Source organism: Peromyscus leucopus, chromosome 5 (assembly GCF_004664715.2).
Source record: "Peromyscus leucopus breed LL Stock chromosome 5, UCI_PerLeu_2.1, whole genome shotgun sequence".
In the NCBI taxonomy this organism is placed as follows: domain Eukaryota; kingdom Metazoa; phylum Chordata; class Mammalia; order Rodentia; family Cricetidae; genus Peromyscus; species Peromyscus leucopus.
Window position 1 is genome coordinate 8,250,789 of NC_051067.1, and position 26,120 is coordinate 8,276,908.

The 26,120-nt window shown below is 46.7% G+C and overlaps 1 protein-coding gene across 1 annotated transcript; it reads right to left on the reverse strand.

The window, feature by feature from the left end:
* Positions 1 to 1,462: 1,462 nt before the first annotated feature.
* On the reverse strand, positions 1,463 to 26,120 carry Catsper3 (cation channel sperm associated 3). The gene is made up of 8 exons (XM_028863849.2): positions 25,470 to 26,120; positions 19,254 to 19,407; positions 10,573 to 10,812; positions 5,028 to 5,210; positions 4,172 to 4,312; positions 3,529 to 3,648; positions 2,591 to 2,745; positions 1,463 to 1,644 (listed from the first exon to the last, which is right to left on the reverse strand). The coding sequence occupies exons 1-8, from the start codon at positions 25,565 to 25,567 to the stop codon at positions 1,542 to 1,544; spliced, it is 1,194 nt and encodes a 397-aa protein (XP_028719682.1). The 5' UTR covers positions 25,568 to 26,120; the 3' UTR covers positions 1,463 to 1,541.

The following is a 26,120-nucleotide window of genomic DNA, read 5'->3' on the forward strand; positions in this document are numbered from 1 at the left end:
CTGGGCCTTCAAAGGAGCAGACATTCGCCCCAGTCTCCAAGCTGGTGGCCTTCCTGGGGCAAGGCTCCCCATCTTCACTTCAAAATGCCTGGGAAATTCCCAAGGTTCCTGAGTAGGTGGATGATTTACATGTTCCTTGGACTAGGGGGACATATCGGGTCAGCAATTAACAGTTGCCTGCTTTACCCTAGGCCTGAACTGGAACCACTACCTGGCATCCCCCACCCCCCACCCCCGCCCCACCCACCCACCTCCCGGCACAGCTCACTGAGCACTGCTCTGGCTACAAATGAAACCATGAATGAGGAAAGGTTCCTTCCCCTGTCCTTGTCCCCTGGCCTCAGGGGACCACAACTCAAGCCAGAGCCCATTGGCCAAGCATGGAACCCTTTGTCTACAACAGTGATTCTCAACCTTCCTAACACACAGTGACCCTTAAAACAGTTCCTCATGTGGGGACCCCCAACCATAAGATTATTTTTGTTGCTACTTCATAACCGTAACTTTGCTACTGTTACAAATCTGATATGCAAGACAATCTTAGGCGACCGCTGTGAAAGGGTCATTCCACCCCCTGAAAAGGGGTCATGACCCACAGATTGAGAACCACCTTCTAGACCCTCTACCTCCTCTGTTTCTTGCTGTCTTGGCCTCAGCTCATGGCTGGGGCCTTGGTTACCCAGCAGTGGGCACCAGTCTTCCTCCACAGCTTTTCTCAGAACCTCCTTCCATCTCTGCTTAAGATGACACAGGCCAGGTGACAGACCTCAGGCAAAGACCACAGCAATGAGGAGAAAGTAGGACCAGGATTGACTGGCCAGTCTAGAGCAAGAGGTCCTGCTGCCCCGGCTTGCCCCTGCAGATCTTCAGATCGCCCTCTCTTGTGACTGTGCACAGTGGTGTTAGCATTTTCTCACCTCCAAGAGACATTTGGCCAGTAGTGACACAGAAAATGCCACCATCTAAAGAAAGAGTCTTAACCAACCACAGGAGGGAAGTCTGAAGGCTGTACGTAGCTCCAGACTCCAGGAGATGCCCTAAAATGACCAGCAGGCGGCTCCCCTGGGCAGAACTCCATGATGAAATCTTTCTGGTCACACCACATGCCCTGGCATGAACCTCAGGGGAATTAATATGGACTCCTAAAGAAGAGCCTCTACAGCAGCCGGTCTCTGTCAGCCTGGGGCCCCTGCACAGGTCAGCCTTCAGGGGTCATGAGCACAGCCGTGACTGACAGAGCTGCTGATGCTCTTGTTGGTCTGTGGTCTTCAGGCAGCTTCCCCGGGAGCTCAGTGGGCCCTTGCTGTTGGGTCTATGGAGGCTGCAGGATGTAATCATTAGCCAGGGCAAGCCTTGAACTCCCCTTCCCTTCCAGCTCCCTAGGTCCTGGGAGATCAACTTTCCAGGCACTTATGCAGGTCTATCCTCCAAAGGTAGGTCTTACCAACATCAACACTGTAACAAGTTTGAGAAGCCACCTCTGAAGGCCTGTGTTTAATGGAACTGCCACAGCCTTTGAGGTCACACATGCCCAACTACCTCTAAATCATGAATTCCGAGCTATGGGACGACTTTTCCCGGGGCGGCAAGTCTTCAAGCATCAGGCACAGCACGTTCGCAATCTCATAGTACAGCTCCTGAAGCCTAGAGAGCAGACCAGGAGGGAGATCTGAGCACAGAGCAAGCTCCAGGCCACCCTGTCACCATAGACCACACACTGGCACCTGTGAAGTCGCCATACCCACCAGGTATGTGTGGGGTCAGGAGAAAACAGACTCAGGTAGGTTGGAACCCTGATCTATCACTCTGCTGGGGACCCCTGACCTAAGTTAACTCATTTCATGTGTCATGTCCACAACAAACCCCTGGACTTGGCAAGTAAGAATGGCACGGTGGTACCTAAACAGTACCTGTCCTGTTCTGGGACCCAATGAGGGAGATCCCTGGTTCCCTCCTTTCCAGTCACCCTAGTCTCTGAGGCTTCCAGAGGGGTTTCATAGAGAAGTCAGGCTTCTGATGTCTGCTCTTGCTCAGAAGTCCACACCTGCTCACTAATGTCCACAGCTCCTCAGCTGCCAGCCAAAACCCCAGCTAGCTTGCACTGAGAATCAGACCTGGCCCAGGGGCTCCTTATGTGACAGGTAGGAAAAGGGCAGACACTTGTTCAAAGATAATGGAGAAATGGTAGCAGAGCCACGCTGGGGTCCTCTGCACTTGACTTACCACACACACACACACACACACACCACACACCACACACACACACACACACACACACACACACACACACACACACACACCACATTCCCTGCTCCCTGGAAAGTGTTAGTGAGCAGGGGCCTGAAGGGATGAAGAAAGCTAACATCTGGATACAGATGAAAGAGAGTTGGGAGGGCCAGCAGAACAGAGTCCCTTCCACCACAGACCCACGCACACAACAGCCCAGCATCCAGGCATCTATGGGATTCTACACTCCCAGGAAGGGCCTTCGTGTACCCATCCACCCTACACCTTGGTCACCAACCCTTCAATCTCCTGGAGTCTACAACATGCCCTGGCCCTAAAGAAGCCATGGGGGCCAGTAACTCACTTGTTGATAGTAGTGTCCTGGTTATCCAGAGTGGACAAGTAGACATCGATGAAGGGCAGGCTAGTGCCAAATTCATCCAGGACCATGGGGTCTGTGTGCCGCAGGGTCTTCTTGAATTCCTCCACCATCTCAGTGAAGCTCTTGCCACCGCTTTCCTAGAGAGGGACGCAATGAGTGACCAATGATGACAGCAGTGACGCTACAGAGACCTGGGAACCCTGTGGATCCTAAGTCACAAGTTCAACCTGACCACTGAGCCAAGACCCCGTAAGAATGGAACCGTCTCATGGCTCACCATCCCTGGTGCGAGGCCAAGGTCTAAAGGAACGAGAGAGCGTCTAATGGTGATTCTATGTGACCTCCTCCAACCCTGAACAAATCTTGGGCATAGCTAGACTGGCAGGCATCTCCCCCTCAGAAAAGAGACACTCTGACAATGAGGGACCCAGCAGGGCCCCCAGGTTAGACCAAGAACACAAGACAGAGAGTGCAGGCTGTAAGTGGTACCATGCTTAGCAGACTTCCAGCCCCTTGTGCTTATTCTTGTCCTGATTTTAGGGGTGTGGGTTTAGAGGTTGAGTGACACCCTGACAGAGCATCCCATCCTCAGCCATCCAGCGGCCTGGGGTCGAGCTGCCTGGTACCAGATGGGCAGGCTTAAGTAAGGAGTTCCAGCAGGAAGGACCCCACAGTGGAGAATCATCCACCAAAGGGGGGGCGTTAGAACTAACTACAATACTCAACAGTCCAAATAGTTCAGGGAAACACACAACATAGGAAGAAAGCATGGCTCTCGTGGCTGCAGGGGAAGAGGCCTGCCTTACCAAAAACCACATGTGCCTGACCCCACCTGACCTCTGCTTGAGTCCAAAGCTCTTCCTCCTGGCCATTCCACTGTCTGTCTGTCGGTCTGTCATCTCTCCAGTGGACTCACCTACCTGCATGCTCACCAGCTTGTTGACCTCCTCTTGCTGGCGCCTCAGAATCATCTGCTTCTCCTCCATAAGCGTCACATGCCTCTCTACCATCAGCTCCCGCTGAAACTTTTTGATGGAGTCCTAGCAAGGCAGAATAGACGAGCTAAGATCATGCTCTCTCTTCCGTACCCTTTCCATTGCCAGCCTTTCTCCTTGCCTGGCTCGCCCTGGAGCTCAGACCTTGGCAGAAAGGCCCACCCGACACAGGCCAGCCCCCAACTCAAGTTGTCACCCACAGCTGCAACGGTTTCCTAAGCTCTCCTGGCTTATGTGATGAACATAAGGAAAAGAATCAGGCACACACGAGAGGGGCCATCTGGCTACCTCCACAACACTTCATAAGACAGACACAAACCCAGCTTGTCCAGGAAACCTGGCCCATATCTCTACCTGCCATACCTAACCTGAGCAGCACATGTGCGTGCACACACAGGCACACACACACACACACACACACACACACACACACACACACGCGCACACACACGCACACACAGGCACACACACACACACACACATGCACACACAGGCACACACAGGCACACACACACACAGGCACACACACGCACACACACAAACGTTCGCACTGCAGGCACAGCCTCACCTCTGTGTGCATGATCATTACACCCACAAACATGTTGAGGAAGATGAAGGAAGCAAGCAAGATGAAGAGGATGGTGAATGCCCGGCTCACAGTAAACTTCCGCTGGTCCAGCTGTTCCTGCAGGTCTGTCCAGCCATCAACCTGGTCAGGCAAGGCAGGGTATACTGAGCACCGAGACCTGACAGAGTACATTTCCATGTCACCTATGCCAGAGGAGCACCAGACCCACTGAGGTGCTGCCAACTCTGTCTCCACATCAGTCCTTCAGCACCTCCCCACCCACCGCGTCCTCTATACACAGAAATGCAGGGTACCACCAGTTGGGAGCCAACATGCCTAAGGGAGTCTCTCCTCTCAAGACCTCCCATTTTCTCCTAAAATGCACAGCCTATTCCAGGCCCATCTTTGGAAAAAATAAAAGCAAAATAAAGTGTTTTTTTTTTGTAAAAAAAAAAAAAATGCCACCCTTTACATAATTCAAAAGTCTAGACTTTGAGACTTGGGCTTTGCTTATTCTGGGTGAATTTGTGACAGCTTATTTTTTTAAAGCTGTATGCTGTGGGCTTCATTTATAACTTAAGGTTAATCCAAATTAAGTATCATTAGAGAATTCTAGCAAGTTTTATTACCCTGTGCAACACATGGCATGATTTATAAAGTCATGAGGTTAGAGACAAAAATGGAGCGCGCTGGGCTCTGACCAGTCCCAGCATGCCAGTCCCAGTTTTCTGTGCCCACTAATAAGCACCTGAACATGGGGAAGGTCCCACAAGAGGCCCAGCATGTCCACACGCTCACCCTTCCTAGACAGTCCCTCTCCAGGTTCCTCCCTCCCCACAGTGCCCAGACACGGTACCGTAGCTAGACTGAAGAGGGTGAAGAAAGCCGCAGCCAGGTTCCCCCAGTTATTCAGGTCGCCCTTCTCTGGTATTCCAAACAGGCAGAATCCCAGGATAGCGAAGATGTACATGAGCACGAAGAGGAGGGTCAGCACAGAGGCCACCGTGTAGACTGTCTGCCCCACAGCAGTGATGAGGGTCTGAGAGGCAGGGATACTGCAGCTAGGCCAGTGCCCCTGGCTAAGCCAGAACCTAGAGGGCCAGCCTACCAGCTGCCAGCGGTCCTGAGGATCACGCCTGACACACGGGAACAAGTATCAGCTGAGTGAATGCTCAGACTCGTGCCCAGAGGGCTGCCCCAGTCCCACAGCGGCTGCACCCTGTTTCATGGGTGGGCTGCACACTGTCTCAGGTCTGGGTCACCTCTCCATCCCCAGCGACCTCTCTACTTGAATCCAGCCTGAATCTGTGGTCATCCCTGGATATTACTTCTGTGCTTCTCCACTGAGAGCCAGCCCCAAATGTGCTGTCTCCCAGGCCCAGGAAGAATAGGGGCATCATCATGTACCTGAGGACAGAGAGGGCCAAGAGGAAAACGGCTCCCCGTTCTTTATAGACCTCCCTCACCTCACGGGCAGCTCCCATCTAAGGATCTTCATCCTTCTCCTGTAAAATGGGTCATTTCCTTGTTCTCCCTTCCCATGTCGGTCCCTGGAGTGCTCCATGCATTTGTTGTCCAGTTATCACGCCCTGAGACTTGCACTGAGTATGTGCTTTATAATCATTGACCTACTAAGGGTGTTTCTACAAACTGCTGTGGCCTGAGTAAGAAAGGCCCCTATAGCCTCATAGATTTAAATGCTTAGTCACCAGGGGGTGGCACTATCTGAAAGGATTAGAAGGATCAGGAGGTGTGGCCTTGTTGGAGGAAGTGTGTCACTGGGGGTGGGCTTTGAGCTTTCAAAAGGCCCAGTCTCTCTCTCTGCCTGAAGATCAGGATATAGCGCTCAACTGCTTCTCCAGCACCATGCCTGCCTGCCGCCATGCTGTCTGTCATGATGATAATGGACTTACCCTCTGAAACTGTAAGTGAGCCCCCAATTACAGGCTTTCTTTTATAAGTGTCGCCTTGGTCCTGGTGTCTCTTTATAGCAACAGGACAGTGACTAAGACACAGACAATTTCAAATAGGTGGCTAGTGTCAGGGTGAAGGTTCAGAGGCTTAGAGGACCAGTTTGTCACGGTCACAACACAATGGCAGAGTGAGGAGTATGTAGCTTGAATCTTAAAAAGTTCTTATTAATAAGATCAAACCTGAGGCCAGTTATTGGGGTGAATGCTGGTAGATCAGAGAGACAGAACAAGCCACAGCTACCTCACCTTGCCAGTTCCTCAGCTTGTCTTGTTTCCTTAGACTGGAAGCCTCTGAGTCCTCATCCAGAATGAATCTCAGCTGAACTGTGTTGCTCGAAAGCCTGAAGCTTAACCAGCCAAATACTTAACCAACCAAATGCTTAACCAGCCAAATGCTTCTAGTTCCTGGTCCTCACGCCTTATATACCTTTCTGCTTTCTACCATCACTCCCTAGGATTAAAGGCTTGCTTTCTGGGATTAAAGGCATGAGTCACCATGCCTGTCTGTATCCTTGAACACATGGATTTCTGCCTCTGGAATGCTAGGATTAAAGGCGTGTGCTACCACTGCCTATCTTAAGTATCTAGTGGCTTCTCTGTTCTCTGACCCCAGATAAGTTTATTAAGGTACACAATATTTGGGGGAACACAGTACCACCACAGGAGTAAGCACTAAACCCTTTCCCCAGGCCACCACGGGCCACCAGTGGCCCTGAGCACCGTGGCCCTTAAGGCTGGTTCAGCACTAGGGAAAGCAGCTTAGAGCTGAACACAGAAGAGCAGGGGCTGGACGATGGGGATATTCTAGGACACAGAAAGGTCATCTCAGAGAAATACACTGTCCTGATTCCCCCGAGGAATAAGAGCAGTGTTTTCAGATCCATTTGAAAGAACTGAGGTTTTGATGATTGCCCGTCTCCCTTCTAGGCAGAGACGGAACTTCCTCAAGCTGTTAGGAACTGCCTCCCAGAGGCTCCTGCACTTGGGCTCCATAATCAGCTGACTGGCTTTTGGGAAGTGGCTGGATCCTGAGGCCTCTGGCAAACTCAATGGATCGCTCACTCGATAGAGTCACAGTCTGATGGGATTTGGGGTGGAGGGAGAAAGCAGGAAGCGGGGCATAGCTGAGGGCACTAGAGCACTGGCTGCTCACACTTGGGGTGCTGCCCTGGCCGCTTCCTGTACTCCTCTCTCTGCTTCCTGTCGGCCATGAGGTAAGCATCTCCACCACACACAGACAATGAGGTCAGTACCCTCCACCACACACTGACAACTGAGGTCAGTACCCTCCACTGCACACTGACAACTGAGTTAAGTACCCTCCACCACACACTGGACAACTGAGGTCAGTACCCTCTCTCATATGCTGGACAAATGAGGTGATTATCTCGGTAACATGCCAGTCAACAGAAGAATGCGCAATAAAATCATGAACCAAACTACAGAGAGCAGAGGAAGCCCTGAGTGAAGCACCAGGGAAATGTGTGCTGCTGACTGGGCACAGCCAGTCAAGGATCCCAGAGCATCAGAGCAGAGGAGGAATGGTAAAGCCTCCCCCTTGGCATGAGGCTCAGAGGCAAGGCAAAGCCTTCCTGTGATCCAAGTGTGGACGTTGAGAGTGTGTGCAGAAAATGTCCAGCATAGCTTTCTGCCCATTCCTGGGATGTTTCCAGACTGAAAGCTGCTCGCCCATGGAGACCGTGCCTATCGGGATTAGCTAGACCTGCACCCTCGACCAGCTGTGTGGCCTGCTTCCTTGTTTGTCTGAATGCAATAACTCCACATCCTTGTTCAGCCGCGTGCAATCACTCCACATCCTTGTTCAGCCGCGTGCAATCACCCTGCACTCTCTTCACCTCCCCACTACCGACACGCTGAGCTCGGGTGGGCAGCTGAGTTTTCCCTGTCTGAGCTCACAGTACACTGACTTCTGCATGTCTGTCTGTGTGTCTGTCTGTGTGGTTTGTGTTTTCTTCATTTCCTCACTGCCTGAGTCAGATCCACGCCTGGAGCCTTGCGTGGATGTGGCACACATAAATAACTTTCTAAGTTGTTCTCTCAAGGAATGTCGGTGACAGTTACAGAAAGCTAACACACAAGGCCTGAGGGAGTGGGAACCCCTGGGCACTGTGGCCATGGCACACTGTAAGACACAGAGGCAGGAGGCCGGTGTGCTCAGTAGTAGAACCTGCACAGGGCTCAGGAAGTGGCTGTTCCAGGTTCTTGCCTCCAGGCCAGCCCATGGACCAGTGGCACCTAAGGTCACAACTGAGCAGCCTTGAAAATGACAGCCAGAGGAAAGGTCACACTCTCTGCAAGGACCCTACCAGCTGCTCAAGGCCACACTCTGCAAGCACAAGCCTACCAGGCTCCAGCAGTGTGCGGTTTAGATTAAGACAGAAACTCAGTCTGGAGGGCAGGGCCTCTGTCTCTGGAAGCCCTGGTCTTTGGATTCTGTGGTCTAGCCCAGAAGCGGCATCTGCTTTTGAATTCCCAGTTGCTAAGAGAATCAATTCTTAGTACCAGTTTAGCTCCTAGGGCTCTGAATCAATCATTGCTGTCCTCTTAGCCCTGGGGCATTATGGGTACCTCCAAGCAGAAGAGGTGGCCAGGCCCAGGGCACTGAGGAAGCATCCTCCATAGCCCCTTGGATACTGGGAAAATGATGAGGCCCCAGGAGGCAGGAGCAGGGAGGTGGTGGCTCCAGGCTGAAATGCTGTGAGCAGAGTTCGAGGCCAGCCTGGTCAACAGTGGGGCCCTTGATAGGGGGGTGCTTGTCTGGCAGGACTCTGTGAAAAACCAAGGAACAGGCGCACAGCCATGAAGTGGGAGGCACTGACACTAACTTTGATTTCTGAGATTGCTCATCTGTTATTGACTCCTTTACACTTCAGTTGATTATCTGGATGGCGCACACCTTTAATACCAGCAGTCGGGAATCAGAGGCAGGCAGATCCCTGAGTTCAAGGCCAGCCTGGTCAACAGAGTGAGTTCCAGGACAGCCAGGACTACACAGAGAAACCCTGTCTCAAAACAAAACAAAAGAAATAATGACTGAAGCGTTATCTCCTGCTAATTCATCTGACCGTATGGAGGGTCAATCTTTACCAATATCATCTTGGTCTTGAAACCAGTAAGAAAGCATGATTAGCTTCATTCTACAGATGAGTAAGTTGAGGCACAAGGTTACTTGCACGTAAATGTCAAGGCTCAAGTCTAGAGAAATGATACAGCAGCTGAGCACAGGTTCCTCTTACAGGAGACCCAGGTTCAGGTCCCAGAGCTGACATAGTGTCTCACAACCTTCTGTAACTCCAGTTCTAGGAAATCGAAGGCCCTCTCCCGATCTCCACAGGCACCAGGCACGAACATAGTGTACAATCATATATGCACAGGAAAAAAACAACCTTTAATGAAACGTCAGGGCCGAACTCTGAAAGCTGTGTCTGGCTGTCCATGTCAGTCTGAGCCATCCTTCCTGTCCACGCCATGGCTGCCTTTCATATGGTGCGGACGGCTGTGAGCTGTGTGCCAGGACTCACCAGTGCTTTGGTGGCCTTGACCACTGGCTGCCATTCTTCTGTGATGGGGAAGGTCTCCTCGTTTTGGTATGGCCACTATGGAAGCACCATTCCCACATTTTCCTGAGTTGCCAAGGTCATGGAACATTCTTCAGAACATTTTAGAACAGGCCTCAAGGCTGACCTCTCTCACATTCAGCCCATCCTGAAGGCATGCGTCCTGAGCCCATGTTTCCCCAGGGATCTTCTCTCCAGGAAGAGGCTCGTCTGGGTCCTACTGTCCATTCGTCTAGTCCGGGTGTGTCTGAGCCCTGAATGTGAGCTCTCCCCCTGGCATACACCCACAGCCACTCCTCTCCAGTTCCAGGCCAGGCTTGGGGTAACCATGTCTGTACTTCCTGTTCCCACTTCCTTGTCTCCCTGTGGACTGTTTTCCTCCCTCTCTTGAGTGACTAGCCTCTCTGGCGTTGCTAACAGCCTCTTGTTTCTCATCTGATGGCATTGGCTCCGTGTCTTTGCTGCTGCTTGATTCCTCCAGGCCGCCTCCTCAGTGTGGATTTTCCTGGCTGGGCCGTTGCTTGGTTTTCTCAGGATTGCATTTGCTGTTCTCTCTCTGTCTCCTCTCTGAGTGAGCTTTTGGATTGTTTGTTTGTTTGTTTGTTTGTTTTTCAAGACAGGGTTTCTCTGTATAGCCCTAGCTGTCCTAGAACTCACTCTGTAGACCAGGCTGGCCTCAAACACACAGAGATCTGCCTGCCTCTGCCTCCAAAGTGCTGAAATTAAAGGCATGCACCACTGCCACCCTCGACTAGTCCTTATCTCACACCAACACCCGCCGCCACTGCTCCCCCAACCCACCCCACCACCCCCACACACACGCATGCACGCATACACTCACGGCACTCACCCTGATGCCTCTGCTGTAGGAGATAAGCTTGAGGATTCGCAGAGACTGTATACCATCAGCAATATGGAGGAATTTGTAATGTCTTCCCTTGATCTTTCGGAGGGCATAGGGTATCAAGATAATAAAGATAATGACCACATCCAGTAGGTTATAGCCATCCCTCCAATATTTAATGGGCTCCACATAGACCTTCATGAGGAACTCACAGGTATAGATGGAGACAAAGATAATCTCTGAGACCTGCAGGGGTCACAAGGGTTAGAGATCAAAACCAATGCAGAGCCCCATAGTCCTGCCCTCTCCCTGCTGAGACCACCCAATCAGGTGTGGAAAAACCCAGACAGAGCTCCTAGCTCTCTTAGTGAGCCTGGAACCCTTCCCCTTCTGAGTCTTCCCTGCCTGTGGCGCTAAGCCTAGGGCTAGGTTTCCCCTCGATGCAGGCATGACTGCCTTGCAGCTGAGCAGCTGGCTGTAAATGGCTGTATAGACAGGTCCTGGTCAATATTCAACATACAGACCACCTGACGTGAATAGTCCCCAAGAGAAAGGCACAAGAGTTTCCTGGCCAGCCTGATACATACACTTTTAAGGTAAAATGTACAAACATATAGTTATATTTAATCCATTACCTTCATCAAACATGCACAAAGATCACTCAACTAAAGTCCCCTGGTTTTGAAGGACATTCTGCTTTTTCCCACTTTTATACTGTTTGAACCAATCTCCTCCAAATGCTTCTCCCTTGCCTACAACTCCAACAGATCTATGACTGCCAGGGGGTCCTTTTAGAAACATCTGTGTTTTTTCTTCATCAAAATTCATTTGTCGCCGGGCAGTGGTGGCACACACCTTTAATCCCAGCACTCGGGAGGCAGAGGCAGGTGGATCTCTGTGAGTTCAAGGCCAGCCTGGTCTACAGAGCGAGTTCCAGGACAGGCACCAAAACTACACAGAGAAACCCTGTCTCGAAACCCCCCCCCAAAAAAAAAATTTGTCATCTTGACAATCATCTAATATTCATTCACTCATAACTGACAAGACTGAACAACCATGTGTCAAGCGAGTCCTGTTTTAGGTAGTGGAAAATGAATAATTAAGACAGATTCCCAGTGCTGAGGAACTCTGAGCTGGGGAGAGAGAGGCTCTCAGCCCTGTACAGTGGAAGAGACTTTGAGGGAGCTGGCAAGAGCAGCTTGGCAGAGAGGTGACAGTCACCCAGGTAAGAGGTGTGAGAAGAGTTCTGCACAGAGGGCGGGTTCACCATTGACACAGGGACGAACAGGGGAGAGACATCCAAGAAGCCCAGGTTTCAAACACAGCAACTGGGTAAGTGCAGGTCTTTGCATGAGCTTGGGGTGAGGTAGAGGAGTGCATTTTGGGGAAAGTGCAGCGTGGCAAACGTTATTCTCTTTTCAGGTGTTTGTATTGTTTCCTGGCACTCAGAGTTTGTGACAGAGTTCATGTCCCTGGGTGGTTCCCTCCCTCACACTGCCCTTGTATACCGTTGGGCACGAAGGCTGAACTAGCTCCATGAGGTGACTGGTCTGTGGGCAAGGCCGGGATGCCCATGTGTGTAGTAAGTAAGCAGAAGAATTGTATATGTCTAGAATTAGACAACCCTCCCAAGTGTGGGCAAAACCTTCAGTCCAGATTAGCCTGGTTTCAGGGGTGGGGACATAGGATTTCAACATAATGCTTTCTAGTTGGTAAGGTTAGTCAGTTTTGTAAATTCTTTTCTAGAAAACTGTTCCAGCTGGGTTTTCAAATGTACTGGCATTAAATTATCAGACTTTCTTTTTAGAGTTGGGCTTTACAATTTCTTTTATCTCATTGATTTAGCCTGTGCACATGTGTGTACAAGGACCCTGGCAGGTGGCACAGTGTTGTGTGCATGGAGGTCAGAGGACAACTTGCAAAAGTCAGTTCTCTCCTTCCGCCATGTGGGTCTTGTGCATCAATTCCAGTCGTCAGGCTCGGCAGCAGGCGCCTGTACCCACTGAGCCATCCTGCCTGCCAAGTTCTCAGATTTTTAAAGTATCTGCCTTGTTTCTACATCCCTTCTCTTTTTATTGTCACATGAAGGAAGTTACTTTAACTACTTTAAGAGTCCCGCTCTGAGCTTTGTGGTTGCTTTCCTGGTGCCTACGATTGAATCTGTTTTCTATTTCATTAATTTCTGCTTTTAGTTTTACTGGTTCCTTCTCCTGTTTTTGGTTTCATTTATCCTGGTGCTCTTCCTCCACCATTGTAGCTCATTACTTTCTTTCTTCTCTTTGCCCACTTCCTCCTCTCCCCCTCCTCTTCCTCTCCTTTCTAGATGTCGGGGATCAAACCCGGGGCTTGTGCACACTAGGGATGACCTCTACTCCTGAGGTACAGTGCCAGTCCTTCGTTAGCTTATTATTAGAGTATCTGTATGATGTGTTCTGGGGGGGGTGTGTATGTGTACATGCATGCATGGGTGTGTGTGTGTGTGTGTGTGTGTGTGTGTGTGTGTGTGTGTGTGTGTGCGTGTGTGCACAGTGAGCATGTGGTTGTCAGAGAACAACTTGTAGAAGCCCGTTTTCTCTTCCACCATGGAAGACTGAACTTAGGTCATGGGGTGTAGCGGCAGGAGCCTTCCTACACTGACCTCCAATGTTTTGGTGGGAGTGGAGCAGCATGGCTTGGCTTTGATGTAACTATGAATGGGGCTGCTCTCCTGATTTCTTCCTCAAGATATTTGTTATCGGTTGGTAGGAAAGCTTCTGATTTTCATGGGTTAATTTTGTATGTTGCCATTTTGCTGGAAGTGTTTATCAGATGCTGGTAGTTCTGGGATCTCTTACGCATAGAATCATCATCTGCAATCAGAGACCCCAACTCTGCCTTCCCTGTTTGAACCTTTCTGCTTCTCTTATCTTACTGCTCCAGCTGAGATGTCCAACAGCACATCGGGTAAGAGCAGAGAACGTGATTTTAGTGGGAATCCTTTCCATCTTTCCCAGTTAGTACAGTCGGCTGTAGGGTTTTCACAGGAAGTCTTGGATACGCCAACACGGGTCCTTCTATTCTTGTCTTTCTGGGCCTTTCATGACGGAGGGATTGGGGATTTATCAGAAGCCTTTTTTGCTTCTGTTGAGAGGGTCACATGACTTCTGTCCATGAGTCCATGCTGAACCACACTTCACCACCAGGGTCATGAAGCCCGCTAGACCACGGTGGGTGAACTTCTGGCCGTGTTCTTAGGTTTGGGTTGCAGATCTCAGAGAGAACTGTTTTGCATCTATGTTCATCTGGGAGACTGCTCTTTGTCTCTCTCTTGTATGTGTATCTGGGTGACCCTGGCTTCCTAAAAAGTCATTCATACCCTCTGCTCCCCTGGTGTGTGAAGGTTTGACAGGCTGACCCTTCTCCAAAGGACTGATAGGATTCATCAGGAAATCCTTTGGACCTGGACATTTTTAGCTGGGAGATTTTTATTATTGCTTCAATCTCATTGTTTGTTGTACATACACTAAAATTATTTATCTAAGGGAAATGGTGTGATTATATTTTAATTTTTAAAATATCTTTAAATTTTTTTAAACTACTTGCATGTCTGTTCCTTCATGTGAAAAACATTTTTTTTAATTTAAATAAAGAAAAGTTATTTTTTTCTCAGTTTCTCAAAGAATTGACACATCTAACTAGACGGTCTGCAGGCATGCATGTATAAATATGGCTTGTGATGGGGCCACTAGCAGATCTGCAATTTAGTCTAAAACTAGAAAGGAAAGCATTTGCACTAATTTCTTTGAATGATAAATATACGTGTGCAGCACTTCCCTTATGAGTCAAGTCAGAGGGTCTGAGCACCGTGTTCTTCAGCCTCAGTTTGTAATGTTTACCACAGTAATTGGTTATCTGTGTTTACTAGCGTATGAAGTTCAATGAAAGATAATTTTCGCTGTCAAAAAATAAATTGTTTAATTTTCATTTAATTTGGTAGCAACTAGAAATTCATTTATTTCTTTTAGATTCTCCAATTTAGTGGAATGCAAGTTTCTAAGGTATTTCCTAATAATTTTCTGTATTTCATTAGCATTTATTGGAATGGCTCCCTTTTCCTCTCTGTTTTACTGTTTGGGGCCCCTCTTTATTTGGTTTGACCCTACAGGTTTTCCAATCTTATTTATCTTTTCAAAGAAGGAACTCTTTGATACTTTATCTTGTTTTATTCGTTTTTATCTCACTAATTTCCATTCTGATCGTAATTATTTCTTCGATGTGCTAATTTTAGGTTCGGTTTCTTATTTTTCCAGTACCCTGACATGTGACAATGAGTATCCTGTTTGGAACCAAATTTCTCCTATTTTAAAAGGTTTTGCATGTGTGTGGGTTCACAGCCACAGAAGTTGGGGGGTCAAGGGGGATCTTTCTGGAGTGGCTCTCCCCTTCCACTGTTCTGTGCATCCCAGGGACTGAACTCAGGTTCCAGGCTCATGGATCAAGTACCTTTCCCTGGTGAGCTCTCTCCCGAGCCCCTCCAATTCTGTAACATAGGCATTTATGCTATAATTTTCCCTCTCAGGACTTTTTCATTTATTCCATAGGTTTGGTGTGTTGTTTTCATTTTCATTAGACTCTAGGAATGCTCTTATCTTCTCCTTGATGTCTTCAAGGACGCATTTGATAGTTCAATAGCGGGCTCTTTGATCTCTGAGTTTCTCTTCCTGTTGCTTTGTAGTTTCATTTTCCATTGTGATCAGATAAAATACAGGCAATTATTTCAATTTTCCTATATTTATTAAGAATTGGTTCCTTATAATAGAAATCTATGTCTATATTCCCAGGATATTTTGGTATTTACCATTAAATTTTTTAAATCCCTCATTACTTTTTTTTTTTAATTCTTGAAGGTTATCTGGTAAGGACTCCTAGTGCTGTGAGATGGATCAGAGGTTAAGAGCTCTTGCAGAGGACCCAAGTTCATTTCCCAGCACCCACATCAGGTGCCTGTCACTCCAGATCCAGGGGATCTGACACCCCCTTCTGGCCTCCATGGGTATCAGCATACATATACACATACACACAGAGAAAGATACACATAAATAAATAACAATTTTTTTTAAATCCAAGTAGTGTGGCTGAAGAACATTCCAGTCTGCATTTTGTGGTATGTCCTTCCTCTCCTCCCTGTTTCTTGACAGTAGGTAGCTGATTCCAAAAGCAGGAACATACTCGGGTTTTTCCCAGGCAAGGCTGCAGGTGCTTTCTTTTCTAGCAGGCACATGGGGTCTGCCGGTTTCTTGTAGATGCTCAATGCCCAGATTTATTGCTTCTCCAGAGTTGAAGTGGGTGATATGCTGTCATTTCTTTCTAATGTATCAACTGAAACACTTTATAGAAATATCATGAATGGTGTACATCTGAAATGCCAACACTTGGGAGGCTGAGGCAGAAGGACCATGAGTTTGGAGCAGACCTAGGCTACAGAGCATGACCTTGTCTCAAAACAAAGTGTTAGGAACTGTAGTGTGAGTAGTCACACAGCAGATGACTCCTTAAGGTTAGAGATCATGTCAGAAATACCAGGAAAGCCTGACTCTTTCCTGTAACTTCCGGTTCAGGAGGAAGACTTAGTCCCTTACCTCCTTGACCTCACCTCAGTCTTTGAGGATTTTCTAACCATAGACTTATTACCCCTGCACCTCACATTGCCTCATCTTCGGCCAGCAGAAGGTCCCCAAATTATCTCCTGCTTTCTTTTGCCATGAGCACAATTAACTCTGGCCACTTCCTTACAGGGAAGATGACGAGATCCAGCATATTCCTGGATCAGCTCCTTCTCCCCACGCCAGTTTCAGTGTCACGTCACAGGCACTGAAAATGTGCAACAGCTGAGCTGGTCGATGCTCTAGTCACTGGTGGAGAAGATAAAACACCCCTGCTGTTTATTCTGACATTTCCAAAGCAAACACAGAACCACAGACTTTGATTTCAATGGTGTCTACATATCTCTATCTCCCTTCTCCACCAGCATCCTCATTATCAGTAGCACAGGATGGTCCCAGCATGCAGGATGCTGAAGCAAAGCATCCTCATTTTCAGTAGCATGGGATGGTCCCAGCACGCAGGATGCTGAAGCAAAGCATCCTCATTTTCAGTAGCACAGGATGGTCCCAGCATGCAGGATGCTGAAGCAAAGCATCCTCATTTTCAGTAGCACAGGATGGTCCCAGCATACAGGATGCTGAAGCAAAAGGAACACAAGCTCAAGTCTGCCTGGGCTACACATAAGAGCATGCTATGAACAGACAGATAAATACCACAAACAACATGAAAGATGGAAGAAAATAAAATGTAAGCTCTCCTGGGTGGAAGATGTAAGTTGATGGTCAAGTGCTTGCCTGCTATGTGTGAGCACACCCTCTGACCTACAAAAAATAAATAAATAGAAGAGAAAAATTCCACAATTACCCATGTGCTTTATCACAAATTTCACAGTGTCTCAAAATAACACTACTGTGTATATCACGATTAAGGCAATTATTAAACATGGGTCCACATGGTAAGACCCTGTTGCTAAAACAACAGACACTTTCTTTCAGTAGAGAGATGACCACAGAGAAGGCACAGGATATAAAGAAATCATCTCAAACCAACCAGGAAATGCCCTCCCTGATGGCTAGCTCTCAGAGGGCCAGCACATGCCGCAGGCACTTATGGGTAATTACACACTAACTGGACAAGTGGGTCGTCAAAAAAATGTTAAAGATATTAAATTTTGGTAGAGGCATGTTGGGAGGGATATGGAGGAAAATGGAGGGGAAGAAGAAGATGTATATGATCATATTTTATTGTATATATGTATGAAATTCTCAAAAAAATAAAGACAATTTTAAAATTAAAAAAAAAAAAACAGTTTTGCCAGGCAGTGGTGGTTCATGCCTTTAATCCCAGCACTGGGGAGGCAGAGGCAAGAGGACTCCTGTGAGTTAGAGGTCAGCCTGGTCTACAGAGTGAGTTCCAGGACAGCCACGGCTACACAGAGAACCCCTGTCTCAAAAAACAAAGTTTTAAAACTTTTTGTAATGGCTTGTCCCATTGTCCATCTCTCAGTCACACTATAGAGGCTTAGGATCAAAGAATAAATTCATTATGTGCTATGCTTTTTCCTGTGAAATGACAATCAGCATTAATTCCACAAACAACTATACCTGCCATGTTCATCACCAAAAGCACCAAAGTGATGCTTCTTCAGCCCTTTGAGCTGGCTGAGACTTTTTCCTACGTGAATCCCTGAGGAAGGGCAGGCACTTATGGGTAATTACATAATTGGGATTAAAGCACACGCCATGAGTCTGAACATCAGTGAGTTTGTGCCTTTTATAAAGCCTGAGTCCCTTCTGTCCACCTGGCCTTCCTGGTTCACATTTTCTTTCCTGAGGGAAGTTGAGCATGTCACACCACTATCTTTGGACAGAGAATATGGCCACAGAGAAGTGTGATGGCGATTTGCTTCTTCATTAGCTGGACTTCCCAGAATCCTGGAAGCCCAAACATTTCACCCCAGTGTCCTAGTGTTTGCTGGGTTGAGTTCATATTCTTGGGTGTGCAATGTGCACTCTTTCAACATACAGATTTTGGGGTGATTTTTCTTGGGTTTCGATTTTTAGCATTCTGATCCTGGATATCCTTATCCAGGATCTTTTTCTCAACACAAGTACTCAGCATTTTCCATCACTTCCATTTTTAATGAGTTTTTTTAATTTCTCAAATTAATTCAAGCTATCATCTGTTGTATCGAACTGTTTGCTCTACTCTAGCCTTTGGTTTTGAAACAGTTTTGTTGGATTTCTCATTGTTTCCTGAGTTTTGTCACTGTATTTCTGTTTCCTCTGCACGTACAATGTTTTCCTCAACGCTGTGTTGCTCTGGGGGATGTTCTCGTGTGTATCTGATTTTGTAGACTTATCTTTACCATGGGGTTTCATTACCTCTGTGATCAGATTCCTTGTTCTGCTTTCTTATGCTAATGTGGGCTATTTTACCTCAGTCCTTTACTATCGTACTTTATCCTAAATTCATTTCCTAACCTTTAAGAACATATGCTTCTAACTCCACTGAGCTCTGGTCCTCAAACGCAGCCGCTTCATTTGGGGGGCTGTTTCAATTCTATTTCCTTCTGTTTTATCTGAACCCTGTCTTTTTTTTTTTTTAATCTGTATGTCTCCAGCTTGCTAAATCTTACTCCCATTCTCCTAAGTGCACAGTCCTTTGGAGGGAGCCCTACCTGGTCAGTTCTTCAAGCCCCTTGGTTCTGGATTGTTCCAGCCCCTTTGGAGAGACTGAACTTTCTGAACTCACTACTGGCATGGGCAACACACTTGCTTCGGCAGCGAGCCTCACCTCAGCCCAGCACACCCTTCCCTCCTGCTCCTCTGCTTCCTCCCCACAGGGGCCGACACTGGCTTCATTGGAAATGCTGCTCGTGAGTCTTGGATGTGAGATCTAGTTTCTCTGTTTACAAATGAGAGAGAATTCTAGGAGATCACATCACCACTGCTGCTTCGGCCACTGTCTGATGCCACTGCAGAAGTCAAAGGTCTTCTGAATTGTTTCTGTAGAAAACTCCTTGCAGCCAGATGCCTGGGAAATAGTTTAACATTTTCAGAAATAAAGCAGGCAAAGTAGAACTAAAGCATCTGTGAGCTCACCTCAAAGAGTCTGAAGAGTCTGTACATTATGCTGTAATCGGTCCCCAAGACCATGAAGGCCGCGTTGGAGGTGATGGTGCTGATCATGATGACCTGGAAAATGGGGCTCTTTACAACCTTCCTAAAGAACGCCTGGCATTCAACATCCTTCCTCCTGTCAAAGGGCGAATGAGAGGCGCGGTTACCACAGAACAACTGCCCCCCAGGGGTTGCTCCCCCACACTGTGAAGAGAACTGTACAGGGGCCTGGAAAGAGCTAGATGAGTGGCCCCTGAGACATGGGTGGTGGTCAGAACAGCCTGTTCCACCCTCTCCCTGGACTCCTGAGAAAGAGCAGTCACCACTTCTCAGACCGAGGGAACACCATCTCCACTTACTTATTTAACAAATCGTCCCCATGTGACTACTGTCAGTAAACAGCAGGGAAACAGGGGAACATATCTCAGGAAAAATTGGTAATGGATTAGCGTGTACACACACACACACACACACACACACACACACACACACACACGCAAGTCTATGATAAAACGTCAAACACCCTAAGAGAAAAGGGGCACACATCCAATCACGACAGTACAAATGGTATCAGGAAGATACAAAGTAATACCTTTGTGGGTTTTTGCGTATAAAATAAGTCAAAACTTTCATGTGATAATATTTCATGCCTGAAAAAATGGACTGTGCTGGGACATTCTTCTTAAGGAACAGGGAAACCTACATTTGATTTAAAAAACAAAACAAAACAACAATGAAAGAACTGTTCACATCCTCTCCCCCAGACCCTACCCTAAAAGAATACACCGGAAATGTACACAGTGACTTAGTTTATCACGTTTATCCCAGGATTATTTATAGTGATGAGTACTTGGAAACAATTGTAAAACCTAACAGAAAGGACTGGTTACAGGCTAGTGAGATGGTTCAGGAGACAAAGGCACTTACTGCCAAGCCCAGCGACTTGAGCTCAACCCCCAGGACCCACATGGTAGATACCAAAAGTTGTCTTCCAACCTCCACAAAGATGTCAGGGCATGAACATGCCCTACACATATAAACACACACATAATTTTTTTTAATTTTAAAAGATTGATTAAGTAAACTATGGAGTATCATACCATGAAATACTGATCCTAAAGTGTATCTATGCATCTTCTCATGGCTTAGAAAAATGATTATGATTTTGTGGAGAACAAAGCAGGAAAACAAAACAAGATGGAAACATACTCATCTCAAAAAGATTTCGTCCACATACAAATAAGTGGGAGATTCACCAAGAGCAATGGTAACACACTGACAGTGTCCACTGTGAGACGGTAACATACTGACAGTGTCCGCTGTAAGACGGTAACACACTGACAGTGTCCGCTGTAAGACGGTAACACACTGACAGTGTCCGCAGTAAGACGGTAACATACTGACAGTGTCCGCTGTAAGACGGTAACACACTGACAGTGTCCGCTGTAAGACGGTAACACACTGACAGTGTCCGCAGTAAGACGGTAACATACTGACAGTGTCCGCTGTAAGACGGTAACACACTGACAGTGTCCGCTGTAAGACGGTAACACACTGACAGTGTCCGCTGTAAGACGGTAACACACTGACAGTGTCCGCTGTGAGACGGTAACACACTGACAGTGTCCGCTGTGAGACGGTAACACACTGACAGTGTCCGCTGTGAGATGGTAACACACTGACAGTGTCCACAGTAAGATGGTAACACACTGACAGTGTCCACTGTAAGATGGTAACACACTGACAGTGTCCACAGTAAGATGGTAACACACTGACAGTGTCCGCTGTAAGATGGTAACACACTGACAGTGTCCACTGTAAGATGGTAACACACTGACAGTGTCCACAGTAAGATGGTAACACACTGACAGTGTCCGCAGTAAGATGGTAACACACTGACAGTGTCCGCAGTAAGATGGTAACACACTGACAGTGTCCGCTGTAAGCCGGTAACAAGCAGTGAGGCCACAGGCATTCTTTTTTCTATTTATTTACATTTATTGATGCTTGAAAGGTTTTCTTAAAGAGTAGTATATTTTTCCTACTATCTGTAACAAATAAATACATTTTCTTACAGGTAAATATATATACAGAGAGAGAGAGAGAGAGAGAGAGAGAGAGAGAGAGAGAATTCAACTGTGACAGTCTGCACATGTGACCCCAAGCCTACTCAGGGGCTGAGGCAGGAAGATAGCTTGAACCTACAACATAGTGAGGCCTTTATCTTAAGACCCAAAGCACCTGCAGAGCTGAAGCTCCTCTGGCCTCTGTGGGCACCACACATGCAGATGGCGCACATACACATATACTGACACTCACATAACACACACAGACACATTTGTTTATGTTATGTTTATTGTTACATTTGTTTATGCTGCATTTAATTATGTAAAAACGTGTTGCTGGTTAACCTTGCCTGCCTAAGGCACCTGATTGGTCTAATAAAAAGCTGAACAGCCAATAGTTAGGCAGGAGAGGGGTAGGCTGGGCTGGGCAGAGAGAATAAGTAGGAGGAGGAATCTAGGTGAAAGAGAGAGGAGAGAGGGAGAGAGAATAAGTAGGAGGAAGAGAAAGAGAACAAAGGAGAAAAAGAGGGAGATGCCCAGAGCCAATCAGCCAGGCAACGTGGAGTAGGACATACACAGTGAAAGAAAGGTAAAAAGCCCTGAGGCAAAATGTAGAAGTGGAGAAACAGGTCAATTTAAGTTATGAGAGCCAGTGGGACAGGCATAAGACAAGGCAGAGCATTCATAATTAATAAGTCTCCATGTCATGTTTTGGAAGTTGTCTGGTGGCCTAAAAAAAAGTCTGCTGCATTCGACATTCCCACATGGGGTCCAAATTTCCACACGAGACCTGAGAACACTGGGAATAAAATAAAATAAATGGACATGGCTCCTTTAAGAAGCTCTGCCATACAGCGAGCACTTGAGTAGCTGGCACTTCAAGTAAAAACACCGGCCACAGTGCAGTCATGAGCTACCTAGAGTGAGATGGTTGAGCGCAGCTCCCAGTTAGACACAGCTCTCAGCCAGGCTCAAGGGTCATAAAACTTGGCTCTCATGGACCTGAGTGGGGCAGAGCCAGCTGCCAGTCCAAAGCCACTTAGCAGTTTAAGGTTTGGCTCACATGGTCAGAAAAAGCTAGAGACATGCAAGAAAGACAGGTCCAGATTGGGGAGAAAAAAAAAACCAGGTTACAGTGTGTTTAAAAATACACATAGGCTTAAGAAAGAAAATGGTATAGACAGTCATAGGAAAAAAAATAAAGTATAAAAATAATAAAGTCGTTAAAGAGAAAGTAAAGTAATATAAGGGGAAAGCCACATAAAAATGGAAAACACGCAGGCAGTCTGAATGCTGTACAGTGTTGACTTTGAATCTTTTGATTGCTGATGAGTGAACAGACACTGCTGAGAGACATGGGATTGTACATGGGACTGCTGAATTAAACCAGCCTAGATACTTTAGGGGTGCCTTAACTTTAAAATGGAATTCAGAAAATGTATTGCACTGGGAAAGAGGTTATGCTTTTGTTTCCACAGGAAATGAAAGGCTGTGGACTCTTTCAAGATTAATGGAGATCAGGTTTGATTTGGGGGAGACCTCCTGAAAATCTTGGCTACAGACATACAGAAATAAACCAAGAAAAACTACAAGACAGGTGACATATATACTGATCCCTCTGCATGGCAACAGTTTGAGACTGGACAACAAATGTTACCACTAGTTTTTCCAGAACTTCACCATTATCTCAATTTTCTCAGGATCCCCTAAAGATGCCTCACCCTAGACAACAGGAAACAGTCTAAAGAACACAATGCCCACATTCCCAAGATGTGAGGTGGGTGGTTTGTTGTTCATTCGGTGGGTTATGGATGCTTGTCATTGTTTAGGGGAGGGGGATATAGGAATATGGGATAAAAAGACAACTATTGCCAGGTGGCAGTGGTACATGCCTTTGATCCCAGCACTCAGGAGGCAGAGCCAGAGGTGGATCTCTGTGAGTTCAAGGCCAGCCTGGTCTACAGAGCAAGATCCAGGACAGGCACCAAAACTACACAGAGAAACCCTGTCTCAAAGGAAAAAAAAGACAACTATTAACCTCAAATATTTTACATTTGGGGAATATGAATTGGGTATATTTATACAAATTTAAAGTTATTTTTGTTATACTATATGTATGTTTCTACTCTACTCTTATTTGGGGTATTGTGCTTATGCAGCTCATTTAAAAATGTAATGTATAATTAGGAAATGCAGATTAGTAGTTAGTCATCTACAATAGTCAATCTTGTAGTCATAGTAGGTATGTTTTCAAGTTTAAACACATACATTTTAGATACATAGGTGATCATCAAACACTTCAAAGACCTACAGAATATGGTATTTAAGATGTTTAATAAGATGGGGCTTTTCATGACATTGAGGCATGTCTGCTCCTGGCAGAACCAATCTACTTCAAAAAGGCATGACAGCCATCAAGAAACCTTCATATAGAGTTTGCTTTCAATGTGACAAAGCTAGCATTTGGACAAGAAATTGTCCTTGCCTCAACTGCTGACAGTATACCATCCAAACTGGACCAGCAGAACACAAAGGAAAAAGACTGCCAAACTTTGCAAAAACAAGGCAGGACAGTCCTTCAAAATCCCTGCTTCATAGAAAAGTCTGCCAGACATTCTAGGCCTGTAAGGTGATGATGGATGCCCTGTTGCTGGAGGGCTTCTCTCCAGGCTCCACCAAGCCCTGCAGACCCACAATCCACAGATAAAATAATCACTCAGACGCTTATATCACTTATAAACTGTATGGCCGTGGCAGGCTTCTTGCTAACTGTTCTTATATCTTAAATTAACCCATTTCTATAAATCTATACCTTGCCACATGGCTGGTGGCTTACCAGCGTCTTTACATGCTGCTTCTCCTGGCGGTGGCTGCAGTGTCTCTCCTCCTTCTTCCTGTTTCCCCAATTCTCCTCTCTCTTTGCCCCGCCTATACTTCCTGCCTGGTCACTGGCCATCAGTGTTTTATTTATATAGAGTGATATCCACAGCAATGCCCCAATGTTGCAGAGGAAATTTGGGTGACTGTCCAGGCAGCCAGATGTCTCTGTCATTTCTATAGTTTTGGAAGTGGCTTATACTGTACTTCCTGTTTACTCAGGCAATATAATATCCTTATGGGGTCTTTGATGTAGTTGAAAACTAGCTAGTTAGAGTATTCTTTAGTTATGATAGAAGGTAAATTAGGTACAAAACTTTGGACTCATCAAGATAGGATAAATAATGGAGTGTTTTCTCTGAATTTGCCAAATACAAATGGACTGGATATTGTAAATGTAATTCTTACCTGATAATTATTCTTATTGTATATAGTCTTACTATGTTAAAGTTAAAACCTCCCTTTTATTTAGACAAAAAGGGGGAAATGTTATGGAATACTTTAACAATGTAAAGATGTGTTACATTTGTTTATGCTGCATTTGTTTAATGATGTAAAGATGTGTTGCCTTGCTGGCCTAAGGCACCTGATTGGTCTAATAAAAAGCTGAATGGCCAATAGCTTAGGCAGGAGAGGGATAGCAGGGCTGGCGGGCAGAGAATGAGGAGGAGGAATCTAGGCTCCAGGTGAAAAGGAGGAAAGAATGAGGGACAAAGAGAGAGACTGGGGCCGGCCAGCCACCAGACAGACAGACACAGAGTAGGACATACAGGATGAGAGAAAGGTAAAAAGCCTGGAGGCAAAACGTAGATAAAGAGAAACGCGTTAGACTAAGTTATAAGAGCTGACGGGACAAACATAATCTAAGGCCGAGCATTCATAACTAATAACAAGTCTCCGTGTCGTGATTTGGAGGCTGGCAGTCCGAGAAAGCCTGCTACAGACTATATACCTTATAACCTATAACAAAATATGTAATTTTTATTATATGATTTGAAATAAGTCCTGTAGCAAAATAAAGGGGAAAGGGGCCTTCAAATCATCTAATACTTTAATAAACAGCAGAATCAAATTCAGACTCCAAGTGACCAGCAAATGTGCCAACCTCACCCTCCAGAGAAACCAGCGTGTCTGAGATGCTTTCCTCTCTTGGGATGCAGACAAGTACCTGTAGAAGCAGCTAGGAGAGTTCAGGTGCCCCGTCCCCATGCTTCCCTTCACACATTTTCTGACCGTAGAGGTAAAGGATACTTACTTAATTTTCTTGATTCTTGCATACAATGCCTCTGACGCAGTACCCAACAGTGAGCTAGACACAACTCTTACGGGGCTGTGGTAAAACTGGTGAGACATCTCCCAAATTTTCTGTTTTTATCCCTTGCTTTTATCATATAACCCAAAACCTCTGCCTAAGGATTTCCTTGGGCACCTGGATTCTAAGAGGCAGGAGAGGGATGCTGGAAAGGATTCTCTGCTTTATGAGGTCATCTTAGGTATTCTAGCAGTTACTATCGTGAGAGGGAGTCTTGACTGTGGGCTCATCTGCTTGCAAGTCCCTCTTCGTGGGGTGGGGAATGCCTCAGATGAGTGCCTAGCAATGGAGGCAGAGCAGGACATTAGAGACGTAAAGACTTTCCCTTATGATGTACCCACTCTGGCAGACAAAGGCCTTTCATAAGATGGTAAGACAAGTTGAGGGTCATGTAGGAGGAAAATTTAAGTTTTCTGAGTTTCTGAGGGACAGAACTACCCAGAGCCAGGACCAATGACATGTAGAGAAGCAAAGGAAGATGGTGATGGGTGAGGCCGTGGACACAAAAACCCAGGGAAGTCAGAGAAAGCATCACAAGTCTTGCTATTTGGAAGTTTGGGATGTGGTAACCAAAACTCCTTTCCTGAGGAAAAT